General features: G+C 39.9%; 1 protein-coding gene across 3 annotated transcripts; it reads left to right on the top strand.

The window, feature by feature from the left end:
* Positions 1-6759: 6759 nt before the first annotated feature.
* On the top strand, positions 6760-23982 carry nrsn1l (neurensin 1-like). 3 transcript variants are annotated; one of them, XM_038725813.1, is made up of 6 exons: positions 6760-7007; positions 17054-17154; positions 20167-20249; positions 21073-21225; positions 22178-22526; positions 23632-23982. In XM_038725813.1, exons 3-6 carry the CDS (start codon positions 20190-20192, stop codon positions 23802-23804), a joined length of 735 nt encoding a protein of 244 aa, XP_038581741.1. In that variant the 5' UTR covers positions 6760-7007; positions 17054-17154; positions 20167-20189; the 3' UTR covers positions 23805-23982. The 3 variants fall into 3 exon arrangements, with proteins under 3 accessions (XP_038581741.1, XP_038581743.1, XP_038581742.1); XM_038725815.1 differs by having other exon boundaries at positions 6761-7007; positions 22178-22543; positions 23632-23818; XM_038725814.1 differs by having other exon boundaries at positions 6765-7007; positions 22178-23774.
* The last annotated feature ends 305 nt before the right edge of the window (positions 23983-24287 follow it).

Raw genomic sequence — 24287 nt, 5'->3', positions numbered from 1 at the left:
TCTGCACGTCTACACTTTCTTGGCCAGGTCGCCGTTGCACCTGAGAAACTGTTCTCAATCGGCCTACCTTGTTAAATAAAGGTTAAATAAAGACATTTATTAAACATTTGGCAACCACTCATCACATAACTACAAATCTGGATTGGACAACGGTGAGCGTCATGACCTGCAAAGCAACTGCAGGATGTTGAGTTTCTTTTTTTTTTTTTTTCTTCTTTTTTTTTTTTAAACCTGTCCTGGTATAGAGTATAATGACTTGGATACCATATTGTGCCAGACAGATTTTACTTTAACAAGAGAGTATTAAAATACTCCTTTGTCTGTTTTATTATTTATTTAATTATGTATTGATTTGTCACCGGGCCGGACAGGGGGGCAGACACGGGGATGGGGGGGCACAAACAGACAGCACAGAGAAAGGACAACACCTGCAAGAGAAGGGGGATGGAAGGTGGGGACAACAGGGAAAAGCTGTGGGAAACACCAATTGCAGAAAGCAACGAAACTTGCAATAGAACAGAGAGGGGGGAGGAGGAGAAAAACACAACAAACAAACACAAACAAAAACAAACAATAAAAATAATAATAATAGTAAAAGACAACCAGCCGAACAGCAGCAATGAACAGCTGACATAGTAAGACAACTAAGAGAAAAATGAAAACAAGAAACAGTCACACACACTAAATAAGCAACACAGCACAGCCACGGGAGCTGGAATAATAATTAATTTAAATAAGTAACTGAAAGAAAAGCATCAGGAATAATTCTACCAGGGACAACCTAAATTTGTTTGTGTCTATGTGTGAGACTGTGTGTGTCTGTGTGTGTGTGTGTACATGTGTGTGCGCGTAAGCCTGTTAAAGAATGTAGTTGTTAGTGAGAGTGGGACGCCACGACTGTGCCACACCTACCCCAGCAACAGGCAGGCAAGAACCCCAGTAGCCAATAGGGGTGGGAGAAAGAAAAAGAATAAATCAATAAAAAAAAAACAAAGACTCCCAGATGCACCGTGATGCAAACGCAGAAGACCCCGACCCAAATGCCAGTTGACAACGTAATGCCGACAGAACGCAAAAAGCGTAACCCGTGGAAGAGCAGCGTCCCGACCGACCGCGGCGCGCACACAACATAGACCAGTGCTCCCCCCCCCACCCAGCAACCCACCGCCGCGCAGCGAACAACCAAAATGCCCAAATGCCACGCAATCATCAACACCAATGCACAAGTGACGAGCCCAACGCGCACACTGCGCGAGCACGGCGACACCCAATGCCCAGCAGCCCCCCGCAAATCCCGCGTGCGAGGTCGGGCAAACGAGAGAGAGCAAATGGAACAACACGACAGCGAAAGCCAGCGGAGAGAAACACCAGCAGCAAGTCCCAGCCCGGCAGCAAACGCGCCGCACAGGTCACTGTGCACCCACCAATAAAAGTCCGCCGTCCCCCCAACCGCCGGAAAAAACTAAGGCCGCCGGCGCCAGCCGCCGTGCAACACCAGCCAAACCAGCAACGAGGCAAAATCAACTAGCTCAGCTGCATGCCACAACCAACCCACCCACCTATCAAGGGCCGAGAACTCCAGGCACAAACCCAGAACAAACCGGAGCACAGCCCTGCCCCGCACCCACACTGCACATCCCGAAAACTAACTATATACCTCAGTATCCAGAGGGGTCCAACAACTGGCCGACAGAGAAATGGGGAAGCACGGATCCGAGGCCAACGAAGCAAGACAGGGACACAAACAGGTCCCTCCAAGTCAACGAGGGAATGCCTCCCCCCGGACTCCAATGCACAAACTAAACGCCCAGCAGCCATTCAGAGACCCTGCCCAGGGAAAAAGCATAATGCATCAAGATGCATCGACAATCGCCCCACAATCCCACCGCAGCCCACCAAATCGCAATCAGATCAACCCGCGCAGAGATGTTGAGTTTCTAATTTATTTATTTTAAAATATTAATATTTTTGCTCTGGGCCAGTGAATTGCTAGTTCAGCTGCCCCAACGTTACTTCTTACTGGCCATCGGGCCACTGTTATTGTCGAGCCCTGAATATCCATTTAATTTTTTAAGTAGACTGCTTAAGCCTTATTTAGCTTCAACTAAATTTAGCCTCCTAAAATCCTGTGTCCTCATTTGGGGAATTTAGGTTTTGAGATCCATGCACCATCTAATTCATTCTGCTCGACTTAGACCTATTGTCCTCATTAGTGGGCACATGCCTGTGCCCTATAGGGTCACTTGCCAGCCATGTTCTGATGTCTGTTTCTTCTTTGTTACACAATGGGTACACATACTCATATTTTTCTAAAAGTACGCCCTGTTCAAAGACATTGCTACTAATATAAATACACACAGAATCAAAGCGCAGGTCTTGCTAGGTTTGGGAAACATTTTTTCATGAAAAGAGAAGAATGGATTTGTCCCTAATTTCTAATAATTTGGCCATGCCTATGAAGGGGATGCTAATAGCCAACAATAACATTTTCACTGTACACATCATATTTTAGCATTGTTTTGAGATAGATTACAAAAAAACACAAACCTATCCTTTCATCTCTTTGAACCTGTCAGTTGTTGGAAGAGGTATTTGAGTTTTCCGTAGTACATTTCTTTACATTACATTTACATTCCATTACTTGTTGATTTTGACATTTCTCTGAGTACACCGAGTACTTACATCGCAGGTTTTGAAGAAGTCAGTCATCCGCTAGCAGGTTCACTGGGAGGCCACGGAGGGTCGGATGGCATCTCATGTGTACCTTTTGTTGTTCCTAGATTGACAATCAAAATAATTATTACACAAATATTTTTACAGCCCATCAAGCCATAAAGTGTAACAGTTCTACCAATGTAATTCTAAAATAATATTGATAGCAATAACAAATCCATCCAGCTGCAACTACTAAGTCAAGTCAAATTTAAACAAACACAGTGACTTAAACAATGGGTGAGAAATAGAAGCTAACTATAACCTTAAACATGACAATAGAAGAGATTTGGAAGCCTGTGCGGTAGGGCTGGACCCAAATATTCAATTATTTCGTCATTGGGTTGGTAATCAGTTTTCAATTTTGGGATTAGGAGATTTGCACAAGAAGTTGGTCTCTTGGACGGATAGAAAAATAAAAAGTCATGCTCAGCACAAAAAATCAGAGTGAAATGGAGGATTTTCTTGGAAAGGATTTTGTTGTTAGTTTGTGTTCAGCTGCCCATTCCACACCTGCGCAGTGTGTACCACAGTCGCTCTCGCGCATCAGTGGTACGTAACGTGTTGGGCAGTAATAGTGCAATATTACTTCTCCCATTAAGTGTAGGCCTAATGTAATCTATTACAATTTCCAAAACAGTCATATTATTACAGTTAGTAATCCAAGTAACGCTAGCCTACTGAACGCACCATGAATGCGTGACCGTGCTGCATGTCAGCCACACCGGACCTTATGTTGTTAAGTCAGCTGTTAGCCAAAAAGCTAGGAAGGAAGACTGGAGAACAGGGAGAGAGAGGTATTTCTGACAGCTGTAAGTAACGTTATCTCCATTACTGTGTCACAGTCTAAGTTGTCGTCCTTTGTAAACTTTGTGCGACCAGCAAAATGTAGGGTCCTATATTATTTCTGAGTAACTTGTCCAACACTGAGTTGACAATAAGGATCGGATAAATTGAGTATGTTTTGACCTATTGCTTGTTATAGTGTTTAATGTTTACTTTTTACTTTGTTGTCATTGATCACTCATATAGGCTATATAGGCTACACTTTGCTGTATGAATGGGTGCAGGTTTTGGCAAGTTATACAAAAATTTCTAGTGAATTGTTGTGACAGGGTTTATACAAAGCCTTTTCATATGGCTTTGATCTGCGGGGTCGCTATGTGCTCCTCATTGACAGACAGGCAAACAAGCGCTCCGCGAGGTAACCATGGCAACGGCTTCTGTATAACTGCCGCGATCCCGTGAAACTGTCGCGGTCGTTCTCGTCTCACGCACACGCCCATCCGCTGCCAGAGTTGAAATGTCAAACTTTTTCCTACAGTTTATCAACAGACAGAGACTGATGTGGCTGTTTGATCAGAGTTTCCTAAATAATATAACAGTTTCTTTAACAGTTTTTGGCTACCAGGTCTTAAACAGACAACGACCTTTGCAGCTGACTCTTATTCATTAAAAATAATCTGTTTACTTCTACTGAACTAATTTGAAAGTTAGTAGTTATACTATTTAGTTATAGACTCAATTATTTCATGTTGCACTTTTAGCTGTTAAAGTTTGGTAAAAAATTCATACAAAATAATAATTATTATAGAGAGGTTGCAAGGACGCAGTTGATTAGACACTTGTCTTTCATTCCCACTGCAACACATCCACCAAATAAGCTATTGTCATGGGTCCTACTTTACCATCCATGTTATAATAGAGCCGCCGCCAGTTTTATCGAGGTTTGGGGGGGTCTCAGTATATTTTCCTGCTTTTTTACCCTTTGCCAATCACATGCCTGTTAAATGTGCCATTAAATTGAGAAGCTAAGTAACTTACTAGTTAATGTCAAACTAGACCGTGTTGGCAAGAGGTAACGTTAACATTGTCGTCGTGGAAGAGTAATTTTGTTGTAATATTTGAAATCTTCCATATATCAGTTAAAAAGTCAGAGTCCACGTGTGAGGAGTTGGCTAAAGTTAAACAAGCTAACTTTAGCTTGTCTTATCCACTGCTCCACAACCAATAAGTATGCTCATTACTGTATGTAGACTTATTTAGCAAGTTTAGCTTTTGGGTGTAGTTCATTCAAAATCTTACTCTACTTGTTATTCACAGATGTGGTAATAGCAATGTTCCAAAATTATGTGGAATTGCATATTTCTTTATTTAAAAATTTTTACATTTTACACCCTGTGAAAGCATGTTTTAATCCCCACGGACATTATTTTTATAATTTCTAAATGTACCTGCTTTGCACCTGCCTCGACTTCTCCCTGTACTTACACACACCTTTACCTCTGGTCTGTCACGGCAAACACACCGGCTTTCCCTGCCTCTCTCTCTCCCTGTCTGCTCCCCTGAGTTTCTCCATCAGCAGTAGGTTATGTTTTGGTTTTGGTTTGTTCTGGATATTTCCACCTGTGATCCTTTTTCACAGCAGCAGGTGCGCTGCGTCCCAGCTTGTTAATTACGTAGCTTATCAATGTCATCGTCCATCCCAGTGATTCATTGTTGACAAATGTCAAGTGTGAGTGTGTTCTCTGAATTAAATGAAGTTTGGTACAAACAGTAACTGCATTAGTTCAAAGGCCCGACCAGAATCTCAGTAAAAACTCAGGGCTAGTTGGTGAACTTATTTAACTGGCGAGCTAACTAACGGCGAACATGCTAATCACTTTGGCAAGTGCTAAGTAGGGATGGGGATCGAGACCATGTTCTAAAAGGATCCGGTTCCAAAATTTCTCAAAACCCGAAAATCAGTAAGATCCAAGCTTATTAATACTGCTATCGAGACTTGTCGGTCCTATAATGTAACGTTATGTCTCGAGCATCTAATCAGATTTTTTGACACGATGGATAAGAAAGCTAATGTTTCAAAACAGGGTATTAAACGGACCTAGGACTGTTTATCATCAGGCTGCAGCCTCTGCTTTTCTCTGTTGGATCCTACACACACACACACACACACACACACACACACACAGCAGCCAGCAGAGCGAGAAGCCGCGCCGTTGTGGTGGAGACGGTGAAGTTAAGTTTGCTCCAAACTACTTGAATTGTCGACACCTACGCTCGTTAGCCCTACTGTAAGTACGTGCAATAAAACCTTCCCAAGTAAAAAGACAGTACTTTATCAATACACCTGTCTGTAAGGTAAATCATCTCTGCCTTCAGTCTGTCATCCTGTAGGCTATGTTATTTACTAGCACAGCTAATGTTAACTTGGCAATTACCCATTACCTATGTTATAAACAAGCTAAATAGAAAGCTCTCTGTCTGCAGCCTTAAAATCTGGCACATTGTTGTAAACTCAGCTGCTGGCTGAGACAAACCAGCCTCCTCCTTCTACCAGGTAACGTTACCTGCAGGCAGTGAATAACAGCCAAGGGGAGGAGGAATGATACAGACTGAGTTTTTATTCTTTCTAAACGTCACTCATTATTATGATGGAAACGGTAATGTGTCTGCTCTAGAAACAACATTTAGCTGTATTTAAAATATTAAATTCTAATCCTATAAACAACCAGGCAGTTAATATGCACACTTCAATATATGTTTATTTATTGCAAGTCATATGTCATCATCTATATAACAATGTTACCGCACATTGAATATTCTCCTCATACCGTGCAGGCCAACCTCATGCCTGTTGGGTCTGGTCTTACCAAATAACTGTCACCAAATAATAGTAAAGTATCGATAGTGGTATCGTTAAAAAGTCAGATCATTAAGCACTCTCAATAAGGGTATCAATATCAAAAATTAATGATCTCCATCCCTGGCATGAAGGCGTGTCAGAAGGACGACGTCTGGCTGCTCTGCTACCTCACCCCCTCCATCTATACCGACACAAACACAGATCCAGTTCTAAATGTTTCTATCTCGGTTCAATTCCCAGATGAGACGCTGCGGCGCGTCTGGCTGCTCAACATGATTGTAGCTGTCATCTACTCCACACAGGTTGCTGATCAGGACTCACCTCTGCAGAACCTTTAGTCTGGTTCTGCTGGTTCTGTTCAGTAAACAGGTCTCTCTGTGTTGCAGCTGCAGGAGCTGATGTGTCACATGATGATATGGAGCCTGGTGATGTTCAGGAAGGACTCTGTGCTCAACATCCTTAGTGAGACACTCTCAAAGGACACCTGTCCTCACGTCTTCCACCTGTGTCCACCTGTCCTTGCGTCGTCTTTTTCTTTATGTGTCCACAGTTTAGTCTCTAGACTAGAAGACCTCCGCAGAGCAGTACAGCACCTGGCAGCTGTTCCTGGAGACCATCATCCCCATCCTGCAGAACCTTAAATATAAAGGTGAGTGGTGTCCAGGAAAGGGTCCCTGTCCTCCAGTCTGATCAGTCCTCTGACTCCTTTGTCTTTGTGTTCCTAGAACACCCGGAGGCCTTGTCCTGTCTGCTTCACTGACTGCATTTCGTTTGTGCGTTTCTTTTGTAAGTTGCGATATAGGTTTTAAATTACATTCATAATGGTCTTAAAAAGGTTTTAAATTTGACCAGGTGAAACCTGCAGAAACCCTGATATTGTTCCACTACCTTGTCTACCTGACTTTGACAATTTGCACAGTGTGGAACTTCTTTTTTAAACAATCTTTATTAGCTATCTTTATTTGCATATGATTCCATAAAACTCCACATTTAAAGCTCCCTTTTAGTAAAAGTGCTGCTGATGGAATAAAATTATGCATAGTCGCTTTTTCCACAAAACACAGTAAAGTAGTAAAAGTAAATTTTATTTAGCTCAAGATTCAAGTTATTATCACTTAACACCAAAAAATCTCATTAAGAATCTGGAAATAGAGAATGTTCAACATTATTGCAAAAAAGAATGACAACAAATTGATTATCAAAATTGTTGCTGGTTTTATCTGATCAAGCAGTCAATTACTTTGTCTATTCAGCGTTATTCAAGATGTGCCTTATTTTGTGTCTATTAAATGTGGAAATGACGGAAGAGAGAACTTCAATTGTAATAATGGAGTTGTGTTTGTATCTTTGAGGACTACTATCTGAAAATGAGAATTTTGTAAATTTTAAGTCTATCATAATTCATTTTTGTCAGTAGATTTCCCTCAGAGTATAAGTTGTGCACAATTACATTTATTGAGTAAAGAATAAGTGGAATTTAATTTTAATAAGCATCAGTGAATCAATGTAATTTAGTATGTGGAAATTAAAGGTTTTTTAAAAATGTATTATATTTAAGTTTTACTCAAAAATATTATTTCCACTACTATAAAAGTTTGAGGTAATCAGTTTCCACAAATATTTTGAGTATTCTGAACTTATTTGAGTTTACAGTGTACACGAATCCTGGGGGTAGCAAACACTATTTGAGCAGCTACTTTGTCAGAAATGCAACAGAAGAGCAAATGGTGTATCGGTATTCAGTGCAGCCAAACAAACTCACATTGGTTTAATACAGTAGTCAGTCAGTAATTGGTCTTTTTCCATTATCATAATCAATCACAATATGAGTTCTGCAGGAAAACCTGCAACTCTTTGTCAAACAGCTCACTGTAGCTGTTCCTTCTTAAAACTGACCAAAAAAACCCCATCTTGTTTTGTTGATGCGTTTTTGATCACTGACGGCGCTAGCTGCAGTGACAGACATTGCATTTCTTGCTTTACAATAAAAGCCACCCCAAGTTTGACAGGTGAATGCTCTTAAAGAGGTTATATAATGCTTTTTTCCCTTTAATTTATTGCGCTATATCTTTTTTTTTGTGCATGTAATAGGTTTGTGAAAAGGCCTTGGCAGAGGCCACCCCAAAGGGAGTTACCCTCTCCAAGAGAAAACACTGCTCCTGATCTACCTAGAACAGTTCGATTGTGGTCTAGCCATTATTTCCGTAACCTATCTGCACCAATATGTAGCACGTGTAAAAATGCTCACCTAGCAGCTAGTGTGAGCATGTCCTCAAAAACACTGGTGAAACACACAGAGCTGCAGCACACAGTGACAAGATCGCTGCCTCAGCTCACCTCCACCTTCCCTACTGAACGCTAGATGCAAGTGAATAATAAAATCCAACAGTAGTGAGATGCTTCATTCCATAGCTAAAACGGAGCATCCAAAACACAGGGTGAAAAGAGCTGCTTTTAGCAGTGTGCAGTATGACGAAAAAAATTGTGTTTTTTGAAAATGAAACAATGTAAACCTGTTCTGGTACGACCCCTAAATATAATTATGAACCTGAAAATGAGCATAATATGACCTCTTTAATGACACACAGCAGGAAATGTTGGGGTAGCATGAGCAGAAATTTAATACAGCCCTGACAAGGTGTTAGGAGAGTGAACAGCAAGCAGTGGGGCTGATATCAGTGAGATATTATTACAAAAAGTATCTCTGAAATACAAGCTGTGAATCGCATAAGTAGGCAATTTAAATTTAAATCCAATGTGGCGATGGCAGCCTCCGTCATTTACAATGAAAACTACTGTATAGAGTGGTAATTACTAAATTTAAATACATTGAGTGCTATTGTAAACCAAAAATTGCGTTTGATTTCATGAAAATCTTAAAGATTATAACTTTAAAGGTTTAATTCCTCTGTTCCAGCTTTCGCACCTTCTCTACATGAATGAGACCGTCCGCTCCATGTCATTGGCATACTCAATGGCCATCCACTCTAATCTATCCTAGGTCGTTAGCCCTGTCTGCGAGGCTAATCATCATCTCCTCTGGCTCAAGTTAGCCAAAGAGAGAGCATCACCAGAATGAGACAGTTAAATATTCATGTCCCACTGTGGTGTAATATCCTCCTCAATGATGTTTGAACCTTGTGACCCGAGGTAATCAGCAGTAATCACACGGTCACGCCAAACAGTGATAAATTTGATCTGTAGATGGTTGAGTCTGATGAGCTTTTGACACCGCTGAGTGCCGTGCACCAGGCAAAAGCTCAAACTATGATCGCCACATCCAGCACACACAAACCTGACGCTCAAAGGCAGCGTTCCCGATGACAGACAGTTCATTTCACCCCCAGGCATGTAGGTATGACATCACTCGATTAATAATGGAGCAATTAATTATGACCTATTAGACTGATGAATTAGATTAGATAGAGAAGAGGAATGTAGCCATGTGATAATATTACACTAGGATACATTAATGACTTCTTGGGGAATGAGGTGGGGCGAGGGGTGTAGAATAGAATTTATATGTGCCAGTTTGGAAGGACATTCAGTCAGCTATCTAATTATATCAATGATAAATGGTGTTATTGATATGACAGTGATTCCATACCCCAACATGGTAATATTCTGCTGTTATGATGTGATGACACTGAAACTTGTGGATCTATATTGTGAGACGGTGATGTCTCACATTGTGACAGCAGACACCATCTTAAATGAAAGTTTCATATTGATGATACACTTAGCCTCATGGAAACCACTGGTGCATTCAAGGTATCTTTGAAGCAGCTGTGCGGAGGGTTTTTGATGCATGAAGACATTATAGGACTTTTAAATATTTATGTAGTTGTTACATCGCACTAAAAAATCAAAGATGCTTCCCGTGACAAACAATTTTAAATTTTTTAACTAATCTCTAGTGGTAAAAGCGATTGATTTGTCTTCACGTGTCAACACATTTGAACTAAAAATTGCTGCTTAAAACAGGGTATAAATGACTTCATATGAAACTATTAAATGAGTTTTATGTATGTTTTTATTCTACTAGAGAAAAGGGTAAAAATAAACTTGACTCATCAAGCAAAGTGTTAACACATCCCACTGGCATTTTTTCTTGACATCATGGCAATCACTGCTGTCTCCAAGTTCTAACTGAAGTAGCTGTGTGGAAGGTTTGTAATAGATAAACACATTATGTGGCTTCAAATATGAATGCAGTTATTCTGTGTGAAGACTAAAGAAACAAAGGAACTTGCATTGATCAGCGCAAGCTTACACAAAGCCCTGTGCTGCATTCCACTGACATCTAGTGTCAGATTTGTGAACTGAGATAACGCACTGTGTCTGACCCTGAGCAGGTGTGTGTCTGTGTAAACACCCAGAAACACACACGTTATCCACTTGCCCATACATCAGTGTAGTCTTATTGATCTGCTCGATGTGACCTTGAATGATCAGACAAGTGGAAGCGCCACGTTGGAATGAAACCCATCCATCCCCTCTGTCTGCTATCCGCCGCTGTAATGACTTGAGGGAAGACGGGGAGGGAAAGGAGCCCATTGAGATGGGCTCCTGAACCAGTCAGCTCTGCAGCGGCCTTATGTCGTAGCCAGCCTTCCCTCCAGGCACAGTCTGTTCTGAGTAAAGGACAAGAAGTGGGTCAGTCTGTCTGTGATGCAAAAGATGAGACGTGGGCTGGGTAACATTGTATATAGAATCATATAGATAGATGGAGCTCAATCCTTAGCAGGATTATGTAAGTGGAGTTGTTCCCAGGATAGCCCCACACTGAATATGGAACATAGTGTATTAAAATGATAATCAGTAGATGAATGATGAAATATATCCTCTTGGGGCGAAAGATGAAGAAGAGCCATGCTTCGGGGCCTTATGGAAGAGAGTTGGGTGTGTTTCATCCTCTCGCATGCAGAATCTAACAGGATATGTAAAACATTTCCCCTGCAGCTGAAACATGACTAGAACAGTTAATAATGATGATTTTATCCTCATTTCAAATCACTTTCATGACTGCAGACATCAGCTCATAGTGTAAAAATGTCCCTGTGAATTTTTATCCATGATGTAAAGACTGGGAGGGTGGCACAGGCCCGTTTCTAATCCAGGATCACTAACACTTTGTATTTACCATAGACATGACTGAAATGTGTCTCTAAATACATTCATTCTCTGCTACACTGCAAATACCTTTAACTTTACAACATTTATTGGAGAGATACAGTAATTGGCTGCTTTTCAGATTAAGATTTCTTATACAAAATAAATGGTCACCTTGTGAACTATGATGCAGTAGAGCTTCATCTACATCTTATTAGTTTATGGTCAACAAATCACATGAAAAGACCAAAAACAGCAATGAATTGATTCTACTACAAGTATTGTGTTTCCAAAGCCTGATATACCTCTTTTCCATAGGGCTCCATTGTTCACAGCCTTTTGACTCAATCCCACACACACTGTCCTGCTGCCACAGATCCTCACTAGAGGATCAAATGTGTAGTTATCCGCAGGAAATGCAGTATTTACTCCAGTTGGAGTAACGTTTTCTAAAATCTACAGTGTCCAGCTGTTTGAGGTATTTACTCAGCCTTTTTCTTTAAGTCTATTTACAGTGTTTGTCATCTATCATTTAAGATTTACATCTTCAGTAGGGACCAATGGGCTTGGGGCTGAGTGCCACAGTGGATAAGACACATGCCTTTGGCGTGAGAGACCTGGGTGCAAATCCACTGTGAGACACCAATATGTCCCTGAGCACGACACGTAACCCCTCGTTGCTCCAGAGGCGTGCAACCTCTAATATTTAGCAATTGTAAGTCACTTTGGATAAAAGTGTCAGCTAAAAATGTAATAATGCTTCATTATATATAGACATTCTGCCTAAATGATAAAATAACTTTTGGTTCTTGTAGCTGATTTCACACTTTTATGTAAGTAGCAGTGAATGCAAGATTTTTACTTAGAGTAGCTAAGGAAAAATTATCTAAATGGGCATCTGATGACTGACCATAGAAATCAATCAGCCCCAGTGAAAACATTTTTTAATAGAAGTAAATTAAATAAATAAGTCTTGTTAAAGTATGGGCATATTGTCTTATCTTCATTTTTGACTTATGTCTCCTTCACACCTCTACTGTCTGAAATGTAATTACAGGGTTGAATGCTGCACATGCACTACTTACAGTGTTTTCTAAAACAGACATTTTGCTTCCGACAAGCCCAAGTGAGACACGTTAAGTCCAAAATGAGAATAAATTTAAAAAGGTTTTTTTTTTTTTGAGAAAAGGTTTTATAGCCCATATTGAGCAATAACGAGCGGTACAGTCATGCAGGCCCACAGCAATACACAGACACATGCACACTCCCCTCTGCCTCTTCATCATAGGATGTGACACCTGACGGTCCATTAGTTCCCAAAGTGCTATTCTATTTTATGAATATCTCTCCTTATAGAATATTTAGACTCTGTGTGTTTCCCTCCGCTTGTCAACATGGGATGCATTATTCATGTTAATGTGCCATTATCTGACGCTCTGCATGATGTAACGCAGCCATTCCCTGGACCCGCACCCACAAACACATCCAGTGACCTTATGAACTGTGTACTGCCATCACCCTGCCTGCAGCGCTGAACCAGCTCCGCTTCATATAATACAATGAGCGAGAGGAAATTTGTACCTTGCAGAGGCTTTATTGCACAATTAAGATGTGTGCTTACTAAAAGCATAGCTACATTGAAGATAACAAAAGATTTGAGGTTTTAATACAGCTTGGGTGCATCAATAACTGTGCACCTGCAACACCAGCTTTTAAGAAAAAGATAGAGAGCAGCAGAGTGAATTTAACCAGCTTTTAATTATGCAATTAAAAAGGTATGTCTGTGTTGGAGATAGAGTGATGTATCCTAACTGTATGCTTCAATTTAAGAGAGATATGACACAAGGGAGAAAAGAGAGGGAATTTGAGTTAACAAGCCTTTGGTGCAATTAAAAGATAAGTCACAGCCTGCCTGCATTTGAGATAGAATGAGTGAATGATTTAGAGTTATAATATGCCTTTTGTGGTATGCCTGAGTTTGAGATAGAGAGAAGAAAGGGAAAATAGACTTTTAACAAGCTACAAGAAGGTAAGCTTACAGAACACACATGTTTGAGATGGGGAGAAAGTAGGAGAAAAAGGGAGTAAAGTGGGACACAGGGTACATTTAAAAAACATTTTTTTTGGGGGTGGGGGGGTTAAAATACACTTATTTGTTGTCTTGCAGTTGAGTTAGATGAGAAGATTGTCACCACTCTTATGGGACAAATATGTAGCAGTTGGTTAGTTTAGCTTAACTTACCGTTGAGTAAAGACTGGTAGCAGAGCGAACCAGATGGCCTAGCTCAGCAAAGGTAACAAAAATCTACCTAACATCACCTCTGAAGTTCACCATTTAACAGATTTGTTACATGTTTTACAGGTACAGGTGGATTTTGTCACCAGGCTAGCTGTTTCCCCACCTTTGATGTCTTTATGCTATGCTAAGCTAACCAGCTGCTGGCTCAAGCGACATATCTACTGTACAAACATTAGTATCGATCTTCTCACGTAACTCTCGGCAACTGAATATGTGTATTTTTTTATTCCTTTAAGCTAATAATAACAATTTAGGTATGGTATTCGAAGGTAGAAGTGGTGTTTCAAAATAAAATAAAACAGGGCAAAGAAGAAAATTCAGTAGACTGCTCTGTCCTTAAGTGTGAATGTCTGCGCTGCACTGAACTTCCAACTTGTCAGAAAAGTGTCTTGCAGTGCATGCTGGGATGGCGGCCACCATCCCTACCACCCTGACAAGGATTAGACAGGTGGAGAAAATTAAAGACTGAAACCGTCTTCTCAGTCATCAAACATAAATATTGTTGCTTTGGAAAATGGTGTGCACTTTCTATTTGACGAGCCAATAAATGAAAGGCTTTTCAAAACTAATTAACGTGAAGGCTTGGCTGTTCCACGATATTGACAGTGGCTTTATAGGCTGGTGTGGGTTGATGCACAGGTTATTTTTAAGATACCAGACAAGCACAATGCATAATTTATCACACCAAAGGATAACCCTCCCAAGCTGGTGAATAAAGGAAGTAATAAGGGCAGCGAGGTGTGCAGCTGAAATGACTGATAATGCTTTACAACCGATTCTAAATAGAGTAGATGAAAAAAAAAAAGTCCTGTTTGCACATCATCTTAAAGGGAAGTGTAATTATCTGTCAGCCAATCAACACCTAGCACCCACTTCCAGTGTCTGACCTTGCTGGACTCGTAACCATGGAAATTTTTGTCTCTTTCTCTGATAGAGCAAGGCCCGGTCATACAAAAACCTGTTTGTGTGCATGTGTGTATGTGTGTGTATGTGTGTGTGTGGAGATGAACAACAAACAAGAACAGTTTTCTATGTCTCTCTCACCAGGGCACCTTGGAAACGGGTCTTATCCTGCCCTTTATGGCTTACGATACTCTGTCCTAATAAGAAACATGCGAGGATGATTAACCACTACCCCCATGCCCACACACACACACACACACACACACACACACTTATTCTGCCTGTTAGCAAATGTTCTTTTCACACACAGATCGGATAAATATGTGAAAATGACAGTATTTGTTTTTGTTTCATTTGGGATCTGTTATGACAGTCTGCATAAATAATGCATCTTCAGGAAACACTGAAATATTTACAGAACACATATTGGCAGGATCTGGCATTGGATGGCGAGTGTGTGTGTGCATGTGTGTGTGTGAGGTTGTTTCTTTTAACATTATTTCAGCTACGTACCGTGCCTTGAAGTGAGCCTGCCTTTAATGAGAGCTACTGCTTACAGAGGCAGACAAGCTTTAGTTCGCGTTCCCAGAGGCATTATCAGTTATTGACAGCTGGTGAATGCGGCACTCAATTTAAGTAGACTATCCTGTCAGGCTGGCATTTGATGGACAGTTTAGAGACTCTAGGGTTGTATAAAGCCTACCTTACATTACAATATTTATCTTATTGTTGGTAAAAAGTTAAAAGGACTCAGCAATGAAACTGAGGGACTTTTGAACATGAAACGTTTTTTTTTCTACTGTGCTGAATTTAGACATTGAGAAATTAATGAAAGTATTCTTAATCTGATTGATTTTTTTGTACTTTATGGACAAAAACTTACCTTCCAAACTAAATAAGATATATATAATATCTTTATAATACTTCTAATACGCAATCTTAATTGATCAAAATAAATAATGTGATAAAAAGCATAAATGTAAAAAAGAATAAAAGAACAATTACGGAAACAATCACGGTAAGAATAAAGTAGCTAGATAGAAGGATTAAAGAAACTGACAATAAAATAAGCCCCAAAAGCGAATGGTGTGGAGCCCCCGCATGTAATGTCTGCTGATGATGATTTTGCAGTTTGTAACATGTGCTTTCTGTTTGTTTTTTAATCTCCCAACCCAATCCGAGATAACCCTGTTGACATTATCTGGGTTATTTTTTCAGACTTTCGAAAGCTCCCCCCAGAGAAACATTAAACATCATACAACCGTATTGCCAGGCTGAGCAGTAGGCCTACTCCTCTTAACAAGTATACTAACCTTTGTAGGTGAAATGGGTGGATTGCCCCTTTAATAGCCTCCATTCTTTTAGGATTACCACCTACTCAGCAACAGTGAGGTTGGCCACTGGTGTCACAAAGGTGAGGGATGGTGTTGAGGTTGGGATTCAAGTCAAGTTCTTCCATACATTTATTTTTTGGCCATTACCTTGAGCATGGGGTAATTGTAACTCTGGGCATTTTTGAAAAACGTTGGGTGGCTTAGAGGTACTTTGCAGAAGACAAGGGTTTATGGCGAGGTCACTCAAGAAAAGTTTGAATCACTTCAAAAGTACCTGTGGCCAAACACCAAAATGCCCTTCAGACTAAACAAACTTCAAAGGGATAATATCGAGACAGGTGCAGAATGCGCCAGGAGGGAAACTGACAACAGCTGCTAGACCGAGGCAGTAAATATATAGGCAGTCTTAATCTGGCTTTCATATAATACCACAAAATATTTCTTTAGGGCAGTAGTGAATCCATGGTACCCAATAAGGAGTGGCTAATGCTTTAATCTCCTGCAGCATATAGACACATATTTTCTCTTTAAATATTTTTTCCTATAGTTTTTTAAAGTTTTGCTGTGATTGCTTACATTGTGTGTCTTCTTGTCTTCCCTGTCCTGGTGTGAATTGTTGGGTCTCTGTACAAGGAGTACGGTCTAGACCTATGTGAAAAGTGCAGTGAGATCTCCACTTCATAACACAACGTATTAATGTTATGAATTGGCGCTGTATAAATAAAATTGAATTGGTTGATGTGATGGCAGAAAAGTGTTTTCTCTTTTTCTTCTAACCTTTCATTCAAGTAATAGAAGAAAATAATAGTTTTCATAAAAGATTAAAAAGAGATCATTTTCTGCCATCACAGGTGACACAACTGATTCACTAACAGTGTAGATGTGGGTTTGAAACTGACAAACTTCATTATAAACCTTGTTACTAAACTGCATGAGTAAAACGATTTGAATCATTTGTGAATTTGTCTGATAAAGACAGGTTATGGGTTAACATACACATGTCACACATGGTATATTTTTTTTTTCTCCATCTACACGCATGCTCAGTGTCTCCGTTCATCTGATTCACATCAGCAGCAGCGCTTGAGATCAAGCAGTCCGACAGCACATGGATCCCCAGTGAGACGAGCGGGCGCTGCGGCCAGCGGGTAAGACTGAAGTCCTTCAGCGGTTGTAAACTCGGTTAGAGTGAAACGAGGAGGCTGCAGTTGTTGAGAGAAACACGAGAAACGGAGTCGCTGTAGATGAAGTGCGATAGAGAAAAGTGTGAAATGACCGAGGCTGCATGGCCGCGATGAGTCACTGGTGTCCAGTGCTGGCGGTTAGTTTGTGTCTGTGCCATGCCTTCTGGTTCTGGGTGTTTTGAAAAGGATATGTGACCAATCATATCAGAATCTGACGTTTTCCCGTTTTATTGCGAGCTATTGGCATAAAAAAAGCAAATGTGAAGCCAAATCATTACTGTGGGGCAAAGAAAGCCTGTTGTTGTGTTTTAGGGTTCAATTAGACAAATACAATGCTAGAATTTACATTTTCTACTGGGCTCCATCTGGATTTAACTGACCCGTGAGTCAGGAGGAAAGTTAGGGAAAACTTTCTAGTACCATGGACAGCGCTCATCTTAATTAGCTCAAATGGGACAGAATAATGTACAGTATGTTCATTCTGCAGCGTAGGATACAGTGCCAAGGGGGGGGGGGGGTCTGAAAACCATTTGTAAGCCATATGAGAAAATAATAAATAAATGGCCTAAATCACAGTAGTGGACCTATTCAAGATTATTGAGTTTGGTAATGCACTTTAGAACTTAATCCATCATAAAGCCCACACAATATACTCTATACTTAAGTAAAAGTACAGCAAAGTATTATCAGCACAATGTACTTTAAGTATCAAACAAACAGTATTAATTTAGCAGAATAAGTGTCACATCGGGGGATTATATCTGCCATTGGATTGTTAATACTAATACATCATGATTAATGGGGATTTATTTGATTTGGTGGTAGATTATTGTACATTTATATGTACATTTTGCCTCTTTAGTCCTCCAACAGAAATTAAACCTTTATAGATGTTTTTGTAATGTAATGTTATGTAATGTCTCTTTGGTGGAAGTGCCAACAACTCATACACATCTGACACATGACTGGCATTGAGCCACAGCTAAACACTGCTTTTTTAACAGATGAGTGAGTGGAATAAAATATTTCTTTACCAAAGCAAAGCTTTAAAATTGTACTAATGTTGTAATGTATTGAGTTACAGTTGCGGTCAGAAGTTTACATACACTCATCATGGACATGAATGTCATGGCAATATTGGGCTTTGAATAATTTCTTTGAACTGTTCTTTTTGCTGGGCTAAAATGATTTTACAACATACATATTTAACCCCTGAGGTCGAAAATAAGGGGAAAATAGGTTTTAATTAATTTGAGGTTTTCTGTAATCAACACAGGGCCAAAATTATACATACACTTACATTTTTAATTCAGTGGTGCTGGAAGTTCCAAAATGTCCTTTAATTTGCCAAGACAAAGGCCTCTTAACTTAACTCAACTAGTGATCATGATTGACTACAGATGGTAGCTGCTCTGTGCCCACATAAAAAAGAGTTTGTTTGACAGCATTTATTGGATTGATTAATCAAATGGTAAAGTCCAAGGAGCTCAGTGACGATCTGGATAAGAGGATGGTAGATTGACACAAGTCAGGAAAGTCTCTTGAAGCCATTTCTAAACAAATGCAGATTCAAAGATCATCAGTTCAAACAATTGCACATAAGTACAAGTTATTGGGAGGTGTAGCCATTTTGCCAAGGTCTGGAAAAAATACGAACTGAAAGCTGTCTACAGTACAGCAAGTTTTACATTGCCATGGACTAAAAGGCTGCCGTCCAAGAAAGAAGCCCCTGCTCCAAAATGTCCAAAAACTGTTTGGCCACAATGACCATTTTCTTGTTTATTTTCTGTTAAATATGTATGTTGTACAATCTTTCTGCCCCAGAACAGAAAACAGCTCTAAGAAGTCATTGAAAGCCCAATATTGCCATGACATTCATGTTCATGATGAGTGTATTTAAACTTCTGACTGCAATTGTATTTAAAAGCACAATTAGAAAGGAAGTCATGAAGTTTTTCATTGAAGTTATTATTCATTCACTCTCCCGCCTCCTTTTTTCTGCAAATTCACACTTCTAATGATGTTGACATCCACCATGAATAAAACTAGAAAGGTCAGAGCAAGCTAAGCCAGACAAAATTTAATGGGATGTCAATACTATAAAAATTAGGTTTTAAGTTGATGAAGTCTGGCCACACTCTGCATTCTTGTTTGAAGACAATGTAATGCTTTGTAAATGCTGTTTCTAAAAGCTTTACTCAATAACGTAAAAGCACTTAAAATCACAGGTAATTTAGAGCTCATTCATTCTATTTATCTGTTGGAATAAGCTTTCTTCAGCTTGGTGCTACTACACACAGGTTATTTTGTTAAAGAATAAGAAGTTTACTTTCTTGTGTTTTGTTATTTTTGTTTATATCCCCGCAATTTCGGGTTACAAGGAGACCTGGGCATGTAAACGCAAATCACATGGTCTCACAAACAGCTTGTTTAATTGGACAGAATTTGGTGTCTGGTATGTTGCCATGGTGCATGGTACAAAGCTAAGATTACCTGAGCAGCACATTCTCCTTCAGAGAATTTCAGGGTTATGTTTCAAATTGCAGTCAGGTTAAACGTACTGTATAGGACAGACTGAGATCAGGCATGTGTAGCCGCTTAGAGAAGCAATTTGAAGGCAGAGAATGAAAGAAATCAATCAACCAGCCTCAGGAGAATAACAACAGAGGGACCTGTGTGCATATGAGGAAGAAATGTGTGCATGGACTTGCAGTTGTATGACTCATCCGTGGGTGGTAATAGAGCCATCTCGGGGCCACGGTAGCCGTCAGTCGTTCACATGCAGAAACAACAACTGGGGCAACCTGACAACACAGGCCAAGATTTATAGAGAAGCGGGCTTTTATTAAGGGAAATCCATATTCAGCAGATAAACAGTGTTTGTGTTACAACATCCGAGCAGCTGACATGTACACATATGAATCTGGACTCCAAATATGTAATACCCACAGTGTGAATCTGTATCTTTTACTGTAGGTGTACAAGGTGTGTAAGGTGTGATGGCGCTGTGCCCTGAGGCCTGTGTCTCTGGCTCAGGAGGAGAATCCTCCGGCAGTGAGGTGAGCCTCAGTTTCCCTGGGTTCAGTGTAATTTAAAAGAAGAAAAAATGTACAACAATAGATGTACAAAGGACATCTACTGTAATTTGCTTTGGAAATGCTTTGGATAAAATTTCACTTGGAATATTTTGTATGTACACAGTACCAGTGAAATACTTAGTACACTGTACTTAGAATGTAAAAGGAGTGAACAAGGTGAATTTTCATTTTATAGACTACATACCCCAGACTTACCGTATAATAAGGGAGCCGTTTGGCCATTTGTACCATCACTTAGGTAACGGTCATTATCTCAGCTGGTAATGACATAAAAGCTATTCAAGGTTTTTCTCTAACATCTGTTTTGATTGTTAGACAGATCCAACATTGGATCTCAAAACTAAGAAAATATTTTGTATGTCATTATTAAATTAAAACAAATTATACCACAACTAATTTCATCAATTAGCCTCAAGTTGCACCTCTCATGTATTAACATTAGCATTACATTAGAGTCACAGAGCTAAGCATCCATTTCTCTGAAAGATAAATACCCAAAGAAAAACCCAGAAGGTCATTTAACAATTAAAAGAATATTCTGTCCTCTGCATGATAAAAACATTTTTTTCCAGAGTCTTTAAGGATTCTGAAAATACATTCAGAACAGCAGTAAATATTGTTATTTTAGTGTTTTATTGATACCCCATATATACTAAATAATTAAATTATATTTTGCAGGCTGTAATCTGAAGTATTAACTAGGCTTTCTTCAAACGTGAAGGAGAGATGCAGGCAGATGTAATGACTTTGGAATTTGATCCCTTTGGGTGCAACATCCTTCTAGGCGGGGTCTAGCTGTCTTCAGTTCGGGGTTCGTTCCTATCTGCACCACTTCTACGAGGAGTGCTCGTCCTCCATGTGGGAGAGAGACCCGGAGGATCGGGGGTTCGTCCAGAGCCAGAGGTCAAACTTGTGGTGGAACTCAGCAGTCTGGAAGGTAAAGCAACTACAGGCTCCATTCTGTTTACATTGCTCACCATCATAAAAACCTTTCAGATCACTGTCTTTCAATTAAGAGCTTGAAAAAAGTTTTCAAAAGCAGGAGAGCCTTGGAGAAAGTAGTGGAGAAAGTAAGGAATAACAGTTTACAAACATTTCATTAAATACGTTGTTCAAATCAAGCCAAACTAACATGGTATTTTATTTAATTTGAAAACATGGCCATCACCATTACAAGCTATAAAAAATCTAGCATTTTATCATGTTATTCCCACCCTGACTTGAAGGAAAAGTGCATAAAACTTTTAACCTTTGGTTGAGTTTAGGATATTTGGGGTTTTCTCTAAATCTTCTTATAGCACATTTACAGGTTTAAATACTTATTATATAATATTGATTATATTATAGTAATATTATATTATAGTGCACTCTATAGATATTAACATAACATTGTTTTTATTGTCCCAAATAATCATCTTTAAACAAAAGCTGCTCTGCATATTATGTTCACTCCCTTGGACTGTAACTATAGTGATGTTACTATGACTGACTGACTTGAACTGGATCCATCATTAGTCCCTTCCATGGTAACGGGACCAATCAATTCAATTGATTAAGTTCTATTTTGAGACTTACTGCAATGGGCTTCACCAATGTGATAACTTGCTCTGATATACTCATGTAATATAGTGCATGCAGTGCATTAGAAAGTTGTCTCTGCATGATAAACTGCAAGCAGTGGTGTGGTGGTATTTGTAAAGGTGAGGGATTGCATGTGAGCCCCCTACCAATTTGGCAATTTGTATTTTTTTTCTGCATCACAAACAACAAAATGACCTTTCCTAACAAGAAGTGAAGAGCACTGAGCAAAGAGTGTACCCTATAGGAAAAAAAGAGCAGGATTGCACAAATTACCACTTGTTTCTATCTCTGTCTCACTATCACTTCAGGTGTCCTTGGCCCTGGGTCTCCTCATCCTGACTGCAGGTATTGCCAGCCTCTCAGTCGGTTACTCCACTCCCCATAAAATTGAGTCATTCGGAGAGGGAGACCTGTTCTTTGTGGACCCCAGGGCCGTCAGCTTCAACAGGGGGTTGCACCTCAGCACTGCTGCCGGGATCGGGCTCTCCTGTCTTGGTTCGGCCCTGGCGGCAATGGGGGCTGTCGTTTGGATCCTCCCCCGGGCCAACTTGAAAGAGAGGCTGTTCCACAGACCGGGGGAAGGAGGACGTAGAGGAGAGGCTGGCTCAAAGTGGAGGGGATTCAGGTTTCCAGGGGATGTGGTCACTAAGCCGCCAGGTATAGAGGAAGGGAAGGTACCTGTCACACTGTCGAAAGTGGAAAATGTGCAGCCCGCTTCTTAAAAAAAGATCATTGCTGAGCTACATGATGTAAAAGCTATTGTTCTAGTTCTGGGGCCTCATTTACCTGGTCTTATTATTGTTTTGGATCTGTTTTAGCATGCAAATTGTTCAAATGGAGGTTTTGTGACCTGGATATCACAGTTAGAGATATAACGGTCTCTACAAGATTTAAAATGGCGAGGATCCGCTCAACGATGCAAAATTAATATGTCTGATTGTTCCATGTGGAGTTCAGCTTTGGTGAAATTTGTCAGACAAATCTGGGCCGTTGACCAATTGCAAGCCATCTTGACAGAGCTGACTTTTGAGGGGACAGAGAGCCGGAGTGTCTAAGATAGCGAATGTCACATTGTGGTGTGACTGCCACTTAAGATATAGACGAGGTGCTTTAAACACAGGATTTAAAAACACAACTTGATCTGAAGAGATAATACATTTTTGTAAATCCAAATTCAAATCTGTAAATGAGGCCCCAAGACTCGTGACCTTGTGTCTCTCTGAAACACCTCACACTACAGGATAGGGATATAGTTGTTGACCACAGACTGTGTTGTGCAGTGCTCTAGTCTTATATTTTAAAAATACAGTGAGTAATGTCCACTTCAACTCTCAAAGAGAACAGAATCCTAATGACTGATGGTAGAAAATGATAATGTTTTTACCTCCCCCTTTGATAGTGTTGTATTTTTGCTCAAAATGTTTTATCAATATTTTTTTTAAAAGTACTAGTAATAAGACAAGGTGTTGATACTGCATGAATCACATAGAAAACACAATGTTCTCATTCATACATACATACACACGGATCACAGGACATTCAGGAAGGTGTTCACATGTAGAAAGGATCATTAACTATTCTGTATCTACATGTTCACATTCCTCCACTAATGCTCAGCCCACTGAGTTCAACACATGTACAGTCACTTGCACTCATCCCCCACACACCCACACAAGTACGAATTCGTGCTCCATTGACAATATCACCTATTTTCTCCCCACTGTAATCTGGCTGCGTAATTGCCGCCAATCTGTGTCTCCAGGCAACAGTTGGACTTCAAGAGCTCTATTTTCAACTCTGAACAAAGACTCTGCCCTGATTGGAGCAGCACCTCCCCTGTCTTTATTTTCACACCAATCAGATTTTTTTGTGTGTGTTTACGGGCATAATGTTCACAGTAGTGGCGTAGTAGGAGAGGTGGATGAATCTGCTTAGAGGCTACTTTGTTCATCCAGTTTAGAGTCAGAAAATTGTCCTGATTGGATTCCACTGGATGTTATTGTTGATGTTTCATTGTTTCATTGTGTTATTGGCTATGATGGAGATAATGGAAAGAAATGACCATCGTGTCACTAGTGCAAAATAAATGACCCAAATAAACATCTGATCTGCATATTTGAATGTGTAAGGCTTTGTTAGTGTTTGGTTCCATTTTATAAATCTGTCCCACCATGGCAAGAATATGAACCTATTATAACCAACACTAAGGAATAGGTTTGATATTCATCCTCAATGAAATGGTTTCTTTGTAATGAAAATAGAAAGGGTTACCTGTGGGGCTGAGGAATAACACCCAAGTCCGAAGGCTCATTCAGCTTTAGGGTGCTTTAAGCTACTTTTACTTGATTGTTTAATTGATTTAATTTATATGCATACTGTTATTTTTTAGTTTTTATGCTCCCTCTTGGGTAAAAAGTG

Source organism: Micropterus salmoides, unplaced genomic scaffold (assembly GCF_014851395.1).
Source record: "Micropterus salmoides isolate LMB-PRFRI ecotype aquatic unplaced genomic scaffold, ASM1485139v1 Ms_hic_scaffold_17, whole genome shotgun sequence".
In the NCBI taxonomy this organism is placed as follows: Eukaryota; Metazoa; Chordata; class Actinopteri; order Centrarchiformes; family Centrarchidae; genus Micropterus; species Micropterus salmoides.
Note: the sequence above shows the minus strand (reverse complement) of the source record. Positions and strands in the feature narration are given on the sequence as shown.